The 13,325-nt window shown below is 59.3% G+C and overlaps 1 protein-coding gene across 1 annotated transcript; it reads left to right on the top strand.

Moving 5' to 3' along the window:
• The first annotated feature begins 1,759 nt into the window (after window positions 1-1,759).
• ST6GALNAC2 (ST6 N-acetylgalactosaminide alpha-2,6-sialyltransferase 2) lies at window positions 1,760-13,036 on the top strand. Its single transcript, XM_064150945.1, has 10 exons — window positions 1,760-2,218; window positions 7,981-8,073; window positions 8,196-8,253; window positions 9,003-9,177; window positions 9,917-10,082; window positions 10,168-10,306; window positions 10,455-10,558; window positions 10,709-10,792; window positions 11,464-11,563; window positions 11,786-13,036. The coding sequence occupies exons 1-10, from the start codon at window positions 2,094-2,096 to the stop codon at window positions 11,951-11,953; spliced, it is 1,212 nt and encodes a 403-aa protein (XP_064007015.1). The 5' UTR covers window positions 1,760-2,093; the 3' UTR covers window positions 11,954-13,036.
• Window positions 13,037-13,325: the final 289 nt, after the last annotated feature.

Consider the following 13,325-nt stretch of genomic DNA (forward strand, 5'->3'; position numbering starts at 1 on the left):
GCCCCTACCCTTCTGTGATTTGCTACCGACCATCAGTTGTCCACCTCCAGGCCTGAGCCTTGCTATGCCCCTTTGGGTTTTCTTAGAACAGTTGCTAATAATTAGCTGTGATTAACGAAGGGCCAGAGCCGAGAGCACGGAGACAAGGTGCTGGGTCCTGGAGAGCGAGTCCATCGTGCCAGAGTCAACAAGAGTGATCCACCACTTACACCAGCTGGGGACAGGCTCCAGGCTGCAGGACCTCTGAGCCGCCTCTGCTGGCCCTCAGACTTCCCAGTACCCCAGGGCTGAGAGCAGGCAACAAGCATCAGATTCTTCCATCTGCGCACCCACATTGCTCTGAGCTGCCCTTTCCTACCGGGGTGTGTGATAACTCCTCTCACTGCCCCTCCTTCTGTAGTTTTAGCTCCAGCTGAGCTTATTTCATCATCATCATCATCCCCGAGTGCCCACGTCTGTCCTTTCCTGCCCTTCCTGTGGGTTGTCTGCACTTTGCCTTCCTGAGACACCCTGTGCCCAGCCCTCAGCCTGCCACAGCTCTTAGTCTTTAAAGTCAGCCTCGTTGCCATCTTGTCATGGTGACCCAGGTCCAATGTCCACTTATTTCGGTGGGACAGGGCCAATGCTGCCACCCCTGCCAGCCCCAGCTCCCCTGCTCACACCAGGGTGCACCCTGGGTGCTTTGTGGATTCTTGCCATAGCCACACAACCAAAATTCCTGCGGCATCAGGGCTGCCAACTGAGGGCTTTGGAGGAAACTGGGACCGGAGCAAACTCACATGAAATTATTGTTCCATTTATCTTCCTTTGAAGGAGCAGTGGCTGGAAACATGCCCCCGCGGGGGGAGTGGAAGTAGGGAAATACAGCCTGGGGGATGGGAGCAGGGATGCGCTTTGGCCCCTGGCTTTCTGGTCCTGAATGACAACAGCAGGAATCGGAGGAGGGGCTGGGTGACACCCTGGGGTGGTGGCATGTTGTTGTGGGTCCTTGGGGAGCTGCGGACGTAGGGTTTGGATGGAGCAGGCCTTGCCATGCCTGCTGCTCGCTGACTTTGGTGGCTTCCTGAAAATCCACACCCCCGAAATCACTGCAGACCTCCTGGACAGGCTTTGCCCAGCCCCTTCCCCCGCCGTACCCAGCGGTTTGTTTTGCAAGCTGCCTCCTTCGGTGGATCAGTTTAGCTCAAGCAGAGCAGGGATACTCTCTCGAAAAAAAGCATCTGAACATCTCCCTCCCCCAGATGTCAAAGCACCGCGTTCGGACGCCCCCCCCGCCCCCAGAACCCCACAAACCCGTTTGTCCTTCCCGCCAGCCCAAACCGCTTTCCCGACTGGGCGCAGAGCCCTGGACGGGTTTGTTCGCTGCAAACCTACACTGGCCAGACAGAAAGCGGCCAGAGCGGGGGCAGCAGCAGCAGCACCCCGCCAGCATCCTCCGCTGGTGTGCCAGGTTTGCTCCGGCAGCGGCAGGTGTGTGCCACGGAGCTGCCATCAGGTACCCGGCGCGGGTGTGTGCCACGGAGCTGCCCTCGGGCAGCCCGGCACCGGCGCTCGGCTTCCTTTGGGAGCCCGGAGACTCAGCGAACCCCCACCCCCCGGGCAGGCTTGGAGGCGGCGGCGGCGGCTGGGCGATGCCGGTGGCGAAGGAGCCGATGGTGAAACACGTGTTGAAGGGCAGCGGAAAGTTAGCCAAAGGGGGAACCTCGGTTCTTTGTGCGCTGGAGGAGGGGGGCGGCATGCCGAGGGGGCCGAAAGGAAAAAGCACATCTCCCTGCTGGGCTGAGTAAATGTTTAATCCTCGGCTTGCAGAAAAAGCAGCTCAAAAGTGCTTTTTTTCGCAGCAAGTCTGAACCAGTCAGCCTGGTGCCTCCTCCCTCCCTCCGGCTCACACCCTCCCTCCCACCGCTCCGGAGGAATATCCCAGCCTGCTCCAAGGTGCAGCTGGGCACTCAGGGCAGGACGGAGCCAGGCCGGAGTGGTGCCCGTGCCCACCCGACCGGGCGAGCAGAGGGGCTGGGAAGTTTGCAGGGTCCCTTGCAAGGCTGCTCTGGCTCCCGCTTGCCTGCACTGCTCCGCCGGCTGAAGTGCCCAGGATGGGGTCCCCGCGCTGGAAACGGCTCTGCCTTCTGCTCCTGGCAGCTCTCACATCCTCCGTGCTCCTCTACGGGCACTACTACGCGACGGTGGAGTCGCCCACCAGCCAGAGGATCATAGCCAGGTGAGGGGGGCACGGGCAGGGCGGCGGGAAGCAGGGATGGGCAAATTCAGCGTTAGGTGCCATGCATTCCGAAGAGGAGGGGGGATTGGGGTGCCAGTGTGGGCCCCTTAGTGCAGGTTACCCGAGCTGTGCCCCCCGTTGTTGGCTGGCTTGCGAAATGTGCTTGCAGCAGGCTCTGTCCGCCTCACGAAGCGTCCTGGGCACCGGGCACTGCCCATGGACAGCAGCTGGGCTCAAGGGTGCCCAGAGCAGGACCCCGGGGCCGTGGGGGGCTGCAGGGGGTGCCGATTGGCTTCAGCCCATCACAGTGCACTGGAACCATTGCTGGGGCCGCAGAGGGCTGAGGGTGCTCTGCCCCCAGCAGGCAGCCCGCCCCTCTGCCAGCCCCACGTATCCCTGCTGGGCTGATTTAGTATCGGAGTCGGCTGATCGCCGTGGGGGCAGGTTTGGTCTCCCTGGAGCTGCGGTGAGCCCAACACAGCTGCATACAGTCCTCTCGGATCCCTGGGGCTCCTCACCACCGCTTGCAAACTCCCAGGAGCTGCAGCATTTCCCAAATTCCAGCAGTTTGCATCACCCTGCTTGTGTTGAGAGAGGACTTGGTGCCTTCCCCTCGTACACCAAGCTCCCCAAGCCTCTTCCTGAGTGTCCTGGCGCCTGGGGGTGCTGGGGTCCCCCAGGGAGCCCTGGAGAGTGTGGCTGGGTGGACAGGGTGTGAAAGAGCCTGCACAGCACTTGACCTGCAGGACCAGCATCATCCTTTCCTGTGAGCATCAGCAGGAGGGTGCTATGGGTGTCCATCTCCTCCACTCTGGGTGCTCTTGGGTGCCATCGATGTGACAGATCCCAGCTGCCTCGGTGCTGCTGCCCAGGGATGCAGGATGGGAACTGGAGCAGGTTCTGCACTGGGAGATGGGTGCAGCCAGATTTGCACTGGAAGTTGCTGTGATGCACCTATCTGAGCCACCCTGGGCTCCAGACACTCTCTTCCCCAGCTGGGAGATGGAGGCTCTGGCCCTCTCCCCTCCTGCCCAGGGCAGAAATGCCCTCTCCTGCTGGGTTTGTGGAGCAGAATTGACTCCAGGAGCCTGAACAGAGGTGGCTGTTTGCACCTTGGCTGTGCTTCAACACTGTGATTAGGACAGGTCATAGCTGGGGTGTGGTGCAGGTCTTCAAAAAGATCTTGATGTCCATGAGAGGGAAAACTGAGGCCCATGAGGGCATCAGGACATGCCATTGGAACTGGAAGTGGGAAGCAGCTATACTCTGGCACAGGGTTCATGATCCATCCTGGGCGCAGAGGAGACCTGTGGCATGGGAGATGGGAGCTGGAAGCAGGTTCCTCCCAGCATATGGCAGGCTGCAGGTAGCTCAGCCACTGCCTGACCCTGCCTGGACCTGCCCTAGCCCCAGCATTCCAAGGCAGAGCTGCACTGATGGGACTCCTCCAGCCTCAGATTGGAGCCCAGGGCAAGGTATTGGGCAGCTGACCAGCTCCAAAGCTCTTCTGGACTTTTCCTCTTGGCTTTAACCCAACCACTAAAGCTTGACCCCAGCCAAAGCAAGCCCTGATTGCTCCGGTACCCTGTGTTTACAAACACACTGCCCTATGATCACTGCTTCTCCAGCCTGAACCTTGCACCCAGAGGAAATGCTGCTCCCTGGCCAAAGGACACAGGGATGGGTCTGGGGGTGAAACTGAGACACTGGTGCCTCTCAGGACACAGGGATGGGTCTGGGAGTGAAACTGAGACACTGGTGCCTCTCAGGACACAGGGATGGGTCTGGGGGTGAAACTGAGACACTGGTGCCTCTCAGGACACAGGGATGGGTCTGGGGGTGAAACTGAGACACTGGTGCCTCTCAGGACACAGGGATGGGTCTGGGGGTGAAACTGAGACACTGGTGCCTCTCAGGACACAGGGATGGGTCTGGGGGTGAAACTGAGACACTGGTGCTCTCAGGGCTGAGGAGCCATCGCAGAGAGCAAGTTTCCTGCTCTGCCTGCCTGAGCACAGAAAGGGAGATCAGAGATGTTCCCACTGGTGTACGAGGCCGTGTTTCTGTAGGCAGGTTTGTGTGAGCAGTGTCTCCATGCTGACATATGGGGGGTGGTGAAGTGGGAGGGCCAGGAGGAAGCCGACCCCCAGGTTGATTCTGGCTGCTGCTGCTGCCAACACCAACTCACCTGAGGGCCAGATATAGCAACATCAAGTCGCCCTCCAACTCAGCACGAAGTTGGTGGCAGTGGTGAGCACCCTATGGAGAAGAGTGCAATGCCCCATCTCCACAGAGATGGCCACCTTGTGGTCACTCCAGAGGCCCTGGGGTTCTGCTGGGCACAGCCCCATCCCATTCTGTGCCCAACATCTCTCTGAAGCTCTGGCACCACTCATGGCTACATTATTAGGGCAGATGGGACCATGGAGCTCAGCCCAGCCTTGCCAGGCTCTGCGCTGGCAGAAGAAGCTTTCTGGAGCTTGGCCCTTCAGGGTGGGATGAAGCAAACACCTGCCCAGAGCCACTTTGTGCTGCTTCTTCAGCTCCAACAAATGGCTGTGTGGGGCCCTGGGAGTGTTTGCTGGAGATAAGGCTGAGTGTGTGCTCACAACCCTCGTACACAGACTTATCTTCCGGAAGCGGAGCACTGGGGACGTCATGCTTGTGACTGCCATGCACCCAGGCTTGGCTGGCCCAGCTGCCATGGCCAGTGCCCAGGGCAGCCATGAGCCACTCCTTCCCTAGAGCCCCATTGTGAATTGGCTGGTCCTGGGGAGGGTTGTCATCTTCTGAGTCAACCAAGCATCACGAGGTGCTTCGCCACATCCTGCCGGGTGACGTCAAAGCGTTTGGCTTCCCAACACGCTGCCAAGCTGCTGTTTGGTGCAGGGACTTGGCTGCCCCACGCCCTCCCCCGCAGGATTTGGGCAGCAGCCACAGCCAGGATGTCTGCTGGGATGCTGAGGAGTTGAGTCCAGCACCCACAGCTGGCAAGAGTGCAGGGAGTTGCTGACACTAGGGTTGAGTTTGTCAGGTCAGCACAAGCCCTGGCAGAAGGGATGAGCAAGTGCCACGCACCGTGTTTGAGCATGGGTGGAAGTGAGTCCCAGCTCCAGCAAGCTCCAGGAGCCAACCAGCTGGGGTGTCTGTGCCCTCCTCCCTGCAGCCACTCTGTGCAAAGCTGGGTCTGACCCTCCACGCTGCCCTGGGTGATCCCACAACAGCCCTGGTAGTTCACAAAGTGACACAAAACTTCCCACCGCCAGTGCTTGGATCTCTGACTTGTCCTACAGGCACTGGGATGAGCCAGGAAAGGGGAAGGGAAGGATTTGTACCAAGGGATTAGGAACAATTCCTTCCCTGAAAGGGTTGTCAATCCCTGGAACAGGTTGCCCAGGGCAGTGGTGGAGTCCCCATCCCTGGAGAGATGTGGTGCTGAGGGGCATGGTTTAGTGATGGCTTAGCAGTGCTGGGTTAACAGTTGGACTCGATGATAGGAAAGATCTCTCCAACCAAAACTACGAAGAAGCAAGAAAGGAAGAGCTGGGAGGGGCTGTGTGGGCAGGGATTTGTAGGGATGTGCAGCTGGGGCTTGTGAGCCTGATGGGGAAGAGCTGTGGAGCCAGCGGGGCTGGGAGAGGCTGTTCGTGTGTGGGTTCTAGGGAGCGTGGACCTGTGTGAGGGTCTGGTGATGGACTGTGCCTCTGTGGCCAGAGAAAGGGTGAGTGGCCAAAGTGGGGGCTTTGTGCTGCAGGAAGCTCAGTGCTGTGCTGGACTTGGGTCTGGGTTTGGAGCAGGGAGGTTTCTCAGAATCATAAAGGCTGGAAAGGACCTCTAAGATCATCCAGTCTGACTGTCAAGAGTGCAACAGTGCCCTGTCTGTTCTTTGGGCACTGGTAGCATCTCCTGCTGCTGAGGCTTGTGGACCAGGGATGTCCTGTGTTGTGAGACGGAGGAAGCAAGCAGAGCTGGGGCAGCTCTCTGAGGTGAGCTGTGTGGAGATCCCATGGCACTTCCCCGCAGCTAAGCAGGCTCAGCATGCAGAGCTCTGCTTGTAGCTGCTGCCAGACGCTGGCACGGCTGAGCTTGGCTGAGCTTCGCCCTGCCCAGGCTGTGCTGCCTGTGCCCAGCAGAGCTGGGCTGGCGGCGCAGCCACCATCGTAACCAGCTGGTCTCACACGGATTGTCCCAGCCAGTGCCTCGCTGTGCACAAACCCTGCTGGGGCAGTTCTGCTCCTGGCCATGAGCTGAGGGAACAGGTCAGTGTGGTCAGGCTGGATTCATTCAGATGCTCGCCGTGATAACAGCAGAAAGGCCCCGCAGAAAGCTGCAGCTCCAGCACCTCCCTAGGAGCAGTTCCACCCTGGGGGACTTTCCTAGAGCTCTGCCCTCTCGCCTTTCTCCCAGCTTAGGTGCTGCTGGGGATTGCTCTGGGGCCAGCCCTGGCGGCAGCACTCCTGTATGCAATGGGCTGGCTCTTGCATGTGTTTGAAGGTGGGGATGTGACCGCGGGGCAGGGCTAAGCCGTGGACCTTGCCCCTGGGCTGGAGTATGGGCGTTTGGGATGATGTGAGCTCTTCAAGGCAGCAGCTCGTACTAGGGAGCTGTTTTAGTGTGAGACTCCGAGGCAAAAAGCACTGTCTGGATGTAAAAAGCTGCCTGGCAGTGCTAGCAGAGCTGACACCCCTGGCTCGGGGACATCTTCGCCCCTGGCATCCCCTGCACGCTGCTGGGATGTGTAAGGAAGGAGCTGGGACTAAAGCCAGCTTAGTCCTGATGCTCCATTGCGCCTGGGCAGATGTTCCAGCCCCTGGGCAAGGCGCTGGGCTGCCTCCCTGTGTCATGCTGTGCCCCCGCGGTGGCACGGAGTGGGATTTGGGTGGCAAATGGGTCTATATTTTCTCCCGGGCAGGGCTGCGGGCAGTGTGGTGCCGACAGAAGCCACTGCAGGGATGGAAACCCGATGCCGGCGGGGGCCGGAGGGGGAGGCAGAGCTCCGCTCCCCACCTGCCTCTACCTGTGCCCGAGCTCTCGGGCAGAGATCCCGTAACAAGGGGGCCCTTGTCTCCTCCACAATGCCCCCCTTCTGGCCTGGGCACCTGCCGCCTGGGCTGGAGGCGGCGCCGGGGGGCTCTGAAGGGCCCTTCTGTGTGGGGATGAATGGGAGCCTGTTCCCCTCCGGTGGGCTCCCACCTCCTGCTTGCCGGGCTCTGACCCTGCCTACTCCCAGCCCCACACATCCCCCTGGCAGGCTGGGTCTGCTCTGCCTGGCCCCATAGGGCTCAGGACACCCTCTACCTCTGTCCTCAACTGCTGAACAAAGGATCAGAGCATGTCCCAGCTGGCCCCATGGTAAAGGAGGGGTCCTGCAGACCCCACGAGCATCCAGATCCCAGTTACCTATTCCTTCTTCAGTGTGGAAACCAAATGTGTGCTGCTGACCTGGCCAGCCTGTGGCAGCCCCATTCCCCTTGGGCAGGGTGGGGTGGTGGAAGGAGCCAGGGAGGTCACAGCAGAGTTCACCTCTGAAGTTGCAGGCTGAGCTGGGTGCCGGTTTTGGCACATGGTGGGTCCTGGAAGAGGAACCCAGCAGGAGGCAGCAGCTGCCCTTTGTGCAGAGCATTTTGCAGATCTGTGGCTCTCCACTCACAGAAACAAATGGAAGGGAGGTGTGTGGAGGTGACATGGTCCTGTCCCAGGGCTCTCTCAGGTGAGGGATGTCAGGGTTCAGTGTCTGATCCCTTCCTGCCTTCTTCTCCCAGCCTGCTGCAGCCACAACCACTGATTCTGGCTTCGTCAGGGACGTCGCACCGAGCTGGCAGCCACAGGTGGGCCCTCGGAGGTGGCTTAGAGAGGTAAGGGGGAAAGATGTGCAGTGGTCCTGGCAGCAGTTGGGAGCCTCCCTCTGTGCCCTGCAGGGTTCACCAGTGCCCACATGGTGGATTTTGGACTTTGCTATATGTTTCTCCCTTTCCAGGGGGAAGTTCTTCAGACCTTCCACTGATCTGGAGGAGCCCAAGCCCAGCAGACAGCAGGTAATCCTCAGCACAGTATGGTTAGTGTCCCCAGTGCCCCTCCTTGCTGGCTTTTGTGAGTTAAAGGTCTGTGTGGAGAAGCTGAGGAAGAGCAGAGAGGTCTGGAAAGGGGTTTGTGTCTCTCTTCTGCCCGTGGTGTGGGTCCCCCTGACCTACTTGCTGTGGTTGCAGCACCTCCCAAAGCAATTGCACAGTGTGAAGGTTGGAGCAGCATCACCTGGTGCTGAATCTTTCATGGGGCTCGTGCTCTCAGGTGACTCCAAGCCCAGTGAGCTGGGTACCAAAGGGTGCTCTGGAAACCAAGGCATGAGGCAGTGCCCAGCCTGCATGACCCAGCAGAACGTGTGATAGGCAAGGAGCATTTCTGTATCACACAGTATTATTAGGATTGGAAGAGACCTCACAGATCATCAAGTCCAACCCTTTACCACAGAGCTCAAGGCTAGACCATGGCACCAAGTGCCACGTCCAACCCTGCCTTGAACAGCCCCAGGGACGGCGACTCCACCACCTCCCCGGGCAGCCCATTCCAGTGTCCAATGACTCTCTCAGTGAAGAACTTTCTCCTCACCTCCAGCCTAAATCTCCCCTGGCGCAGCCTGAGGCTGTGTCCTCTCGTTCTGGTGCTGGCCACCTGAGAGAAAAGAGCAACCTTGTGTTTGTCCTCTCGGTGCCTACTGAGAGGTGCAGATGTCAGAGGGAAGGTGGATCCAGGCTAGACAATGAACTGAGGTCTTCCTCCCCTCCAGCCCAGCACCTGCCCCAGCTCAGTGATGGCCAGAGCAAAGGCAGACCCCAAATTTGGGGACATCTTCCTCTTTGACACCCCTGTGCTGATGTGGGACCAACACTTCACCACGGAGACCTGGGACAGGCTGAAGACACGACACGTCCCCTACGGCTGGCAAGGCTTGTCCCACACAGGTATGGACCTCACCGGGATGGGGGTGGCAGCAGGGAGGGCGATGGGAGGGAGCAGGGCAGCTCGAGGGGCTTGGGGAGCCCAGCAGAAGGCACTGAAGACACGGAGCAGGCAGAGAAGCCCTGTGGAGCAGCCAGGGACCTTGGTCTCTTCCCACTTGGCCTCCCAGGGCTGGGGGGGAGAGATTTGCAAATGTCACTTGCTGCATCTTGTGACATTTCCCCTGAATAAAGGCTCCAGTGTGTGTGTGATCATGAACTGGGGCTGCAGCAGCTCGGACAACCCGGGCCATTGTTGCAGACTGGTTCCCTTCCCACCCCAAACCCACTCCCTGCTCCCCCCAGCAGCTTGCTGCTTCAGTCCCTGGGCTGGGAAGTGCTGGGAACAGCAGGGTAGAGCCAACCGGTGGCAGCTGCAGAGACGTTGTCGGGAGGGAACGTGGTCAGCATGGGCAGGGCTGGTGATGTCTGGATGGGTCTCCATGCCTTGCATAGCCTCAAGTGGCCTCTGTTTGGAGGCTTAGGAACATTGAAGGCTGCACAGAGGTGACACCAAACGTGGGGGAGCTGGGACTGGCTGGTGTCCCTGCAGTGCCACCCCTAGACCTTCTCCTGGAAGGGGATGCTGTGAGCTTTCTCGTGGGCTGCTCCTGGCTGTGCTCTCGCACCCTCAAGCACACAGGGGCTCACACAGGCTGATGCACATCTTCCCAGCGACCACTCCCATCCTGCTCTCTTCCAGCGGTGGGCAGCACCCTCCAGCTCCTCAACGCCTCTGCCAACAGGCAGCTCTTCGACAGGGACAGCTTCCCCGGGGGCTGCGTGCGCTGCGCCGTGGTGGGCAACGGCGGCATCCTCAACGGCTCGCGGCAGGGCAAGGCCATCGACGCCCATGACCTGGTCTTCAGGTGTGGGCAGCTCCTGGGCAGGACGGGGCCCTGGGTGCTGGGGAAGAGGCTGGCCTTGGGCACGCACCCTGTGCTTTTCCTGCAGGCTGAACGGCGCCGTGATCAAAGGCTTCGAGGAGGACGTGGGGACCAAGATCTCCTTCTACGGCTTCACCGTGAACACCATGAAGAACTCCCTCATCGCCTACGAGGAGTATGGCTTCAGCCAGGTGCCACAGGGCAAGGTGAGACGCTGAGAGCTGGCTGAGGCTGTGACCCCTGGAGGCTAGGCTTGCCCTCCAAGCCTCCTCACCACCTTGAGAACCCTCAGTCCTTGCCCGGCTGGCACGGGCGGTGCCCCAAAGCCCCCACAGGTGCCATGTGTGTGTGCAGGACCTGAGGTACATCTTCATCCCCTCGGATATCCGCGACTACGTCATGCTGAAGGCTGCCATCCAGGGCAGGCCTGTCCCTGAGGGCTCGGATAGGGGGGACAGGTGAGTACCCCCCAGGATCTCACCAGTACCTTCAGCAATGGCAGCATGGCTTGGCTGCCCTCACCCCACAGCTGTCCCTGCTGGGTGAAGCCAAGGTAGCTGTGGGACTTCTGTGACACAAGCCCTGCCTTTCTCCTCACGCTGCTGCAGGCCACAGAAGTATTTTGGACCAGAGGCATCTGCAGAGAAGTTCAAGCTGCTGCATCCAGATTTCTTGCAGTACCTGACAGCGAGGTGAGGATGATGAGGAGCATGGCTGCTGCTCTGCTCCAGGCTGGCCTCAGACCACCTGCTTCCCACCACTGCTCTCTCCAGTACAGACCTGTGGCTGCCTAGTATCAGTCTCAGTCCCTCCCGGGCACTAGAGCCACCTCTACCCTGCTTTCTGCAGAGAAGACAGGGCAGAGGCACCTGTCCTCTGGCACTCCTGTTCACTGCAGCACGGCTCACATCCCCTCCCGCTCCTCCTAGTGTTCACCTCACCTCCCATTTCCCCAAATCCATCCCCTTGTGACGGGGGTGGGGAGAGGTAGGGCCCAAAGGGTTTGGCTTTTCCTGCTGGCGATAGGAGCAGACACCTGGGGTGGGGTGACTGCAAACAGCAGAGCTGCCTCTTGGCAGCCTGCAAGCAAATGACCTAAACCTTGAGACCTTGAGCAGCCTGGGCTAGTGGCAGGTGTCCCTGCCCATGGCAGGGGGTTGGAACTAGATGATGTTTAATGTCCCTTCTAACCCAAACCATTCTCTGAATCCATGAACCTTCATAGCGGCCATCAGAGAATCCACAAGCTCTTTATTTGCTGACTGGGCACTGGTGGGGGCTGGCTGGATGCTGGGTGAGGTGCTGGGGGCTAGGGGGCAGTGCCAGCTGTGAGCCCAGGCCCAGCAGCTGTGTGTGCTGGCAGGTTCCTGCGATCAGAGCTGCTGGACATGCAGTATGGCTCTCTCTACATGCCCAGCACCGGCGCGCTCATGCTCCTCACTGCGCTCCATACCTGTGACCAGGTGAGAGGCCACGGGGACACCTTCCTCCTGGGGACAGGGCCATCCCCTGCTTCGGCTGCTAGGCACTTGTGACTAGCTGCTGCGAGGCTGCCTGGCAGGACTGGCACGGCCTGGTGGCTGTCCTGCAGGTACCACCCCTGTGCCCGCAGAGTGGTGCATGGAGCACCTGAGATGGAGACCTGACCCTGCCCTTTGCCTCTTGTCCCACCTCCCTCCCCGCAGGTCAGTGCCTATGGCTTCATCACTTCCAACTACGAGGAGTTCTCAGACCACTACTACGAGACAGAGAAGAAGCCACTGGTGTTTTATGCCAACCATGACATGATGCTGGAGGCAGCGCTGTGGAGGAGTCTGCACCGGGCAGGGATCATGACCCTCTACCAGCGGTGAGGCTTGGCAGGTGCCCACAGAGGCAAAGCCAAGGACTTCTGAGGCTCTTCTCTTTCCTGAAGGCCATTTTCCTCCTGAGGGCATCCACCCAGCCAGCCCAAGGAGCAGACCCACCACACTGCAGCCGGTGGTGGGGTGATAGTAAGAGCAAGCTGAAGCTGGTAGAGAAATGCTACACTTCCTCAGGGATCTTTGGCCATGTTTTGTGGCTCAGTGTGACTGAACACGACCTTTGGGGCACCAAGAAGCACCGAGGCATGTGGCTGTGACCTTCTGCCCCATGAATCTGGCTGTGGGGCAGCAGTGGCTCCTGTGAAGCACAGGAGCAAGGTGATGCTGGAAGAGGACGTTGGAGATGTGTGGTGGCTTCTGTCTGGGCAGTGCTCTTCACTTTGCCATCACACTCCAGCTCAAATACTTGTCACCATGGTGGGGTGACAACAGGCACGATGGTCTTGGACTGGAGACTACGTGAGCTGAGATGAGAGGAAGGTGGTGTGTTTGGAGAACACCTCCCTCCCAGCATGCAGAGGCTGGTGCTGCTTTCCAGAATGCTTGTCTCCATCATCAACAGCAAAGAGTGGCATGGCTGTGACAGTGTGTCCTGCCTTCTTCCCCTCCCTAAGGGCAGGGTGTTTGCAAGAAGGGAGGGTTTTGAAAGCCATCAGCTAGGAGTAGGGTTGCTGCAGCTCAGCTGGGATATCACAAAGGCAGCTGGCCTTGGAGCACACCAGAGATGCGAGCTGGCCTACAGCCCTTGTGTCTGTCAGTGGGTTTGTTTGGTTTCTCTTGCACAGGAACCTTTTGTGGCCTCCAAGTGCTTGGAGAGGACAGCCTTGTAACAAGGGGGTTAGGGAACCTGCTTGCTTGTTGTGCATGTCCAAGCAATAATCACCAAAGAAGAGAGGTGAAGGTCCTGAACCTTTCAACTGTCCTACAGAAGGCAGTGCCACTAAGGACAACCCACTGGGGAGGCTGCTCCAGCTGGTGGTGTCCTGAGGGTTGGTACAGCACAAGAATGTAATTGGAAACACCTTCCCCCTTCGTGTCACAGCATAAATGTTGAATGGTTGGATGTTTTTATGCCTGCTTCTGTTGTTTTGATGAACTGGGTGGCGGGTGAGAACCATCAAGGGCCCACAACAGAGGAGCTCTGGCCTTGGATGGGGAACAACCCCAGAGGCCAGGATGGGAGTGGGGTGGAACCATGCAGATCATGCTAGATCTCTGGAAGCAGCTCAAGCACAGCCTTTTCCCACTTGGGATGCCAGCTGGGGAGGAACAATTTACAGTAGAGATCACAAGAGAGATCCTGGCCAGGAACCAGGCAGCCTCCAAACCCCCTCCAGCTCCCACCAGGCTGCTTACAGCC

This window comes from Pogoniulus pusillus, chromosome 11, assembly GCF_015220805.1.
Source record: "Pogoniulus pusillus isolate bPogPus1 chromosome 11, bPogPus1.pri, whole genome shotgun sequence".
In the NCBI taxonomy this organism is placed as follows: Eukaryota; Metazoa; Chordata; class Aves; order Piciformes; family Lybiidae; genus Pogoniulus; species Pogoniulus pusillus.

Excerpts from the sequence above, each read along its gene's own strand:
- ST6GALNAC2 (XM_064150945.1), top strand. The coding sequence starts at position 2,094 with ATGGGGTCCCCGCGCTGGAAACGGCTCTGCCTTCTGCTCCTGGCAGCT. Across the intron at positions 8,074-8,195 it reads CTCGGAGGTGGCTTAGAGAG|GGGGAAGTTCTTCAGACCTT; the intron begins GTAAGGGGGAAA and ends CTCCCTTTCCAG. Across the intron at positions 11,564-11,785 it reads CGCTCCATACCTGTGACCAG|GTCAGTGCCTATGGCTTCAT; the intron begins GTGAGAGGCCAC and ends CCCTCCCCGCAG.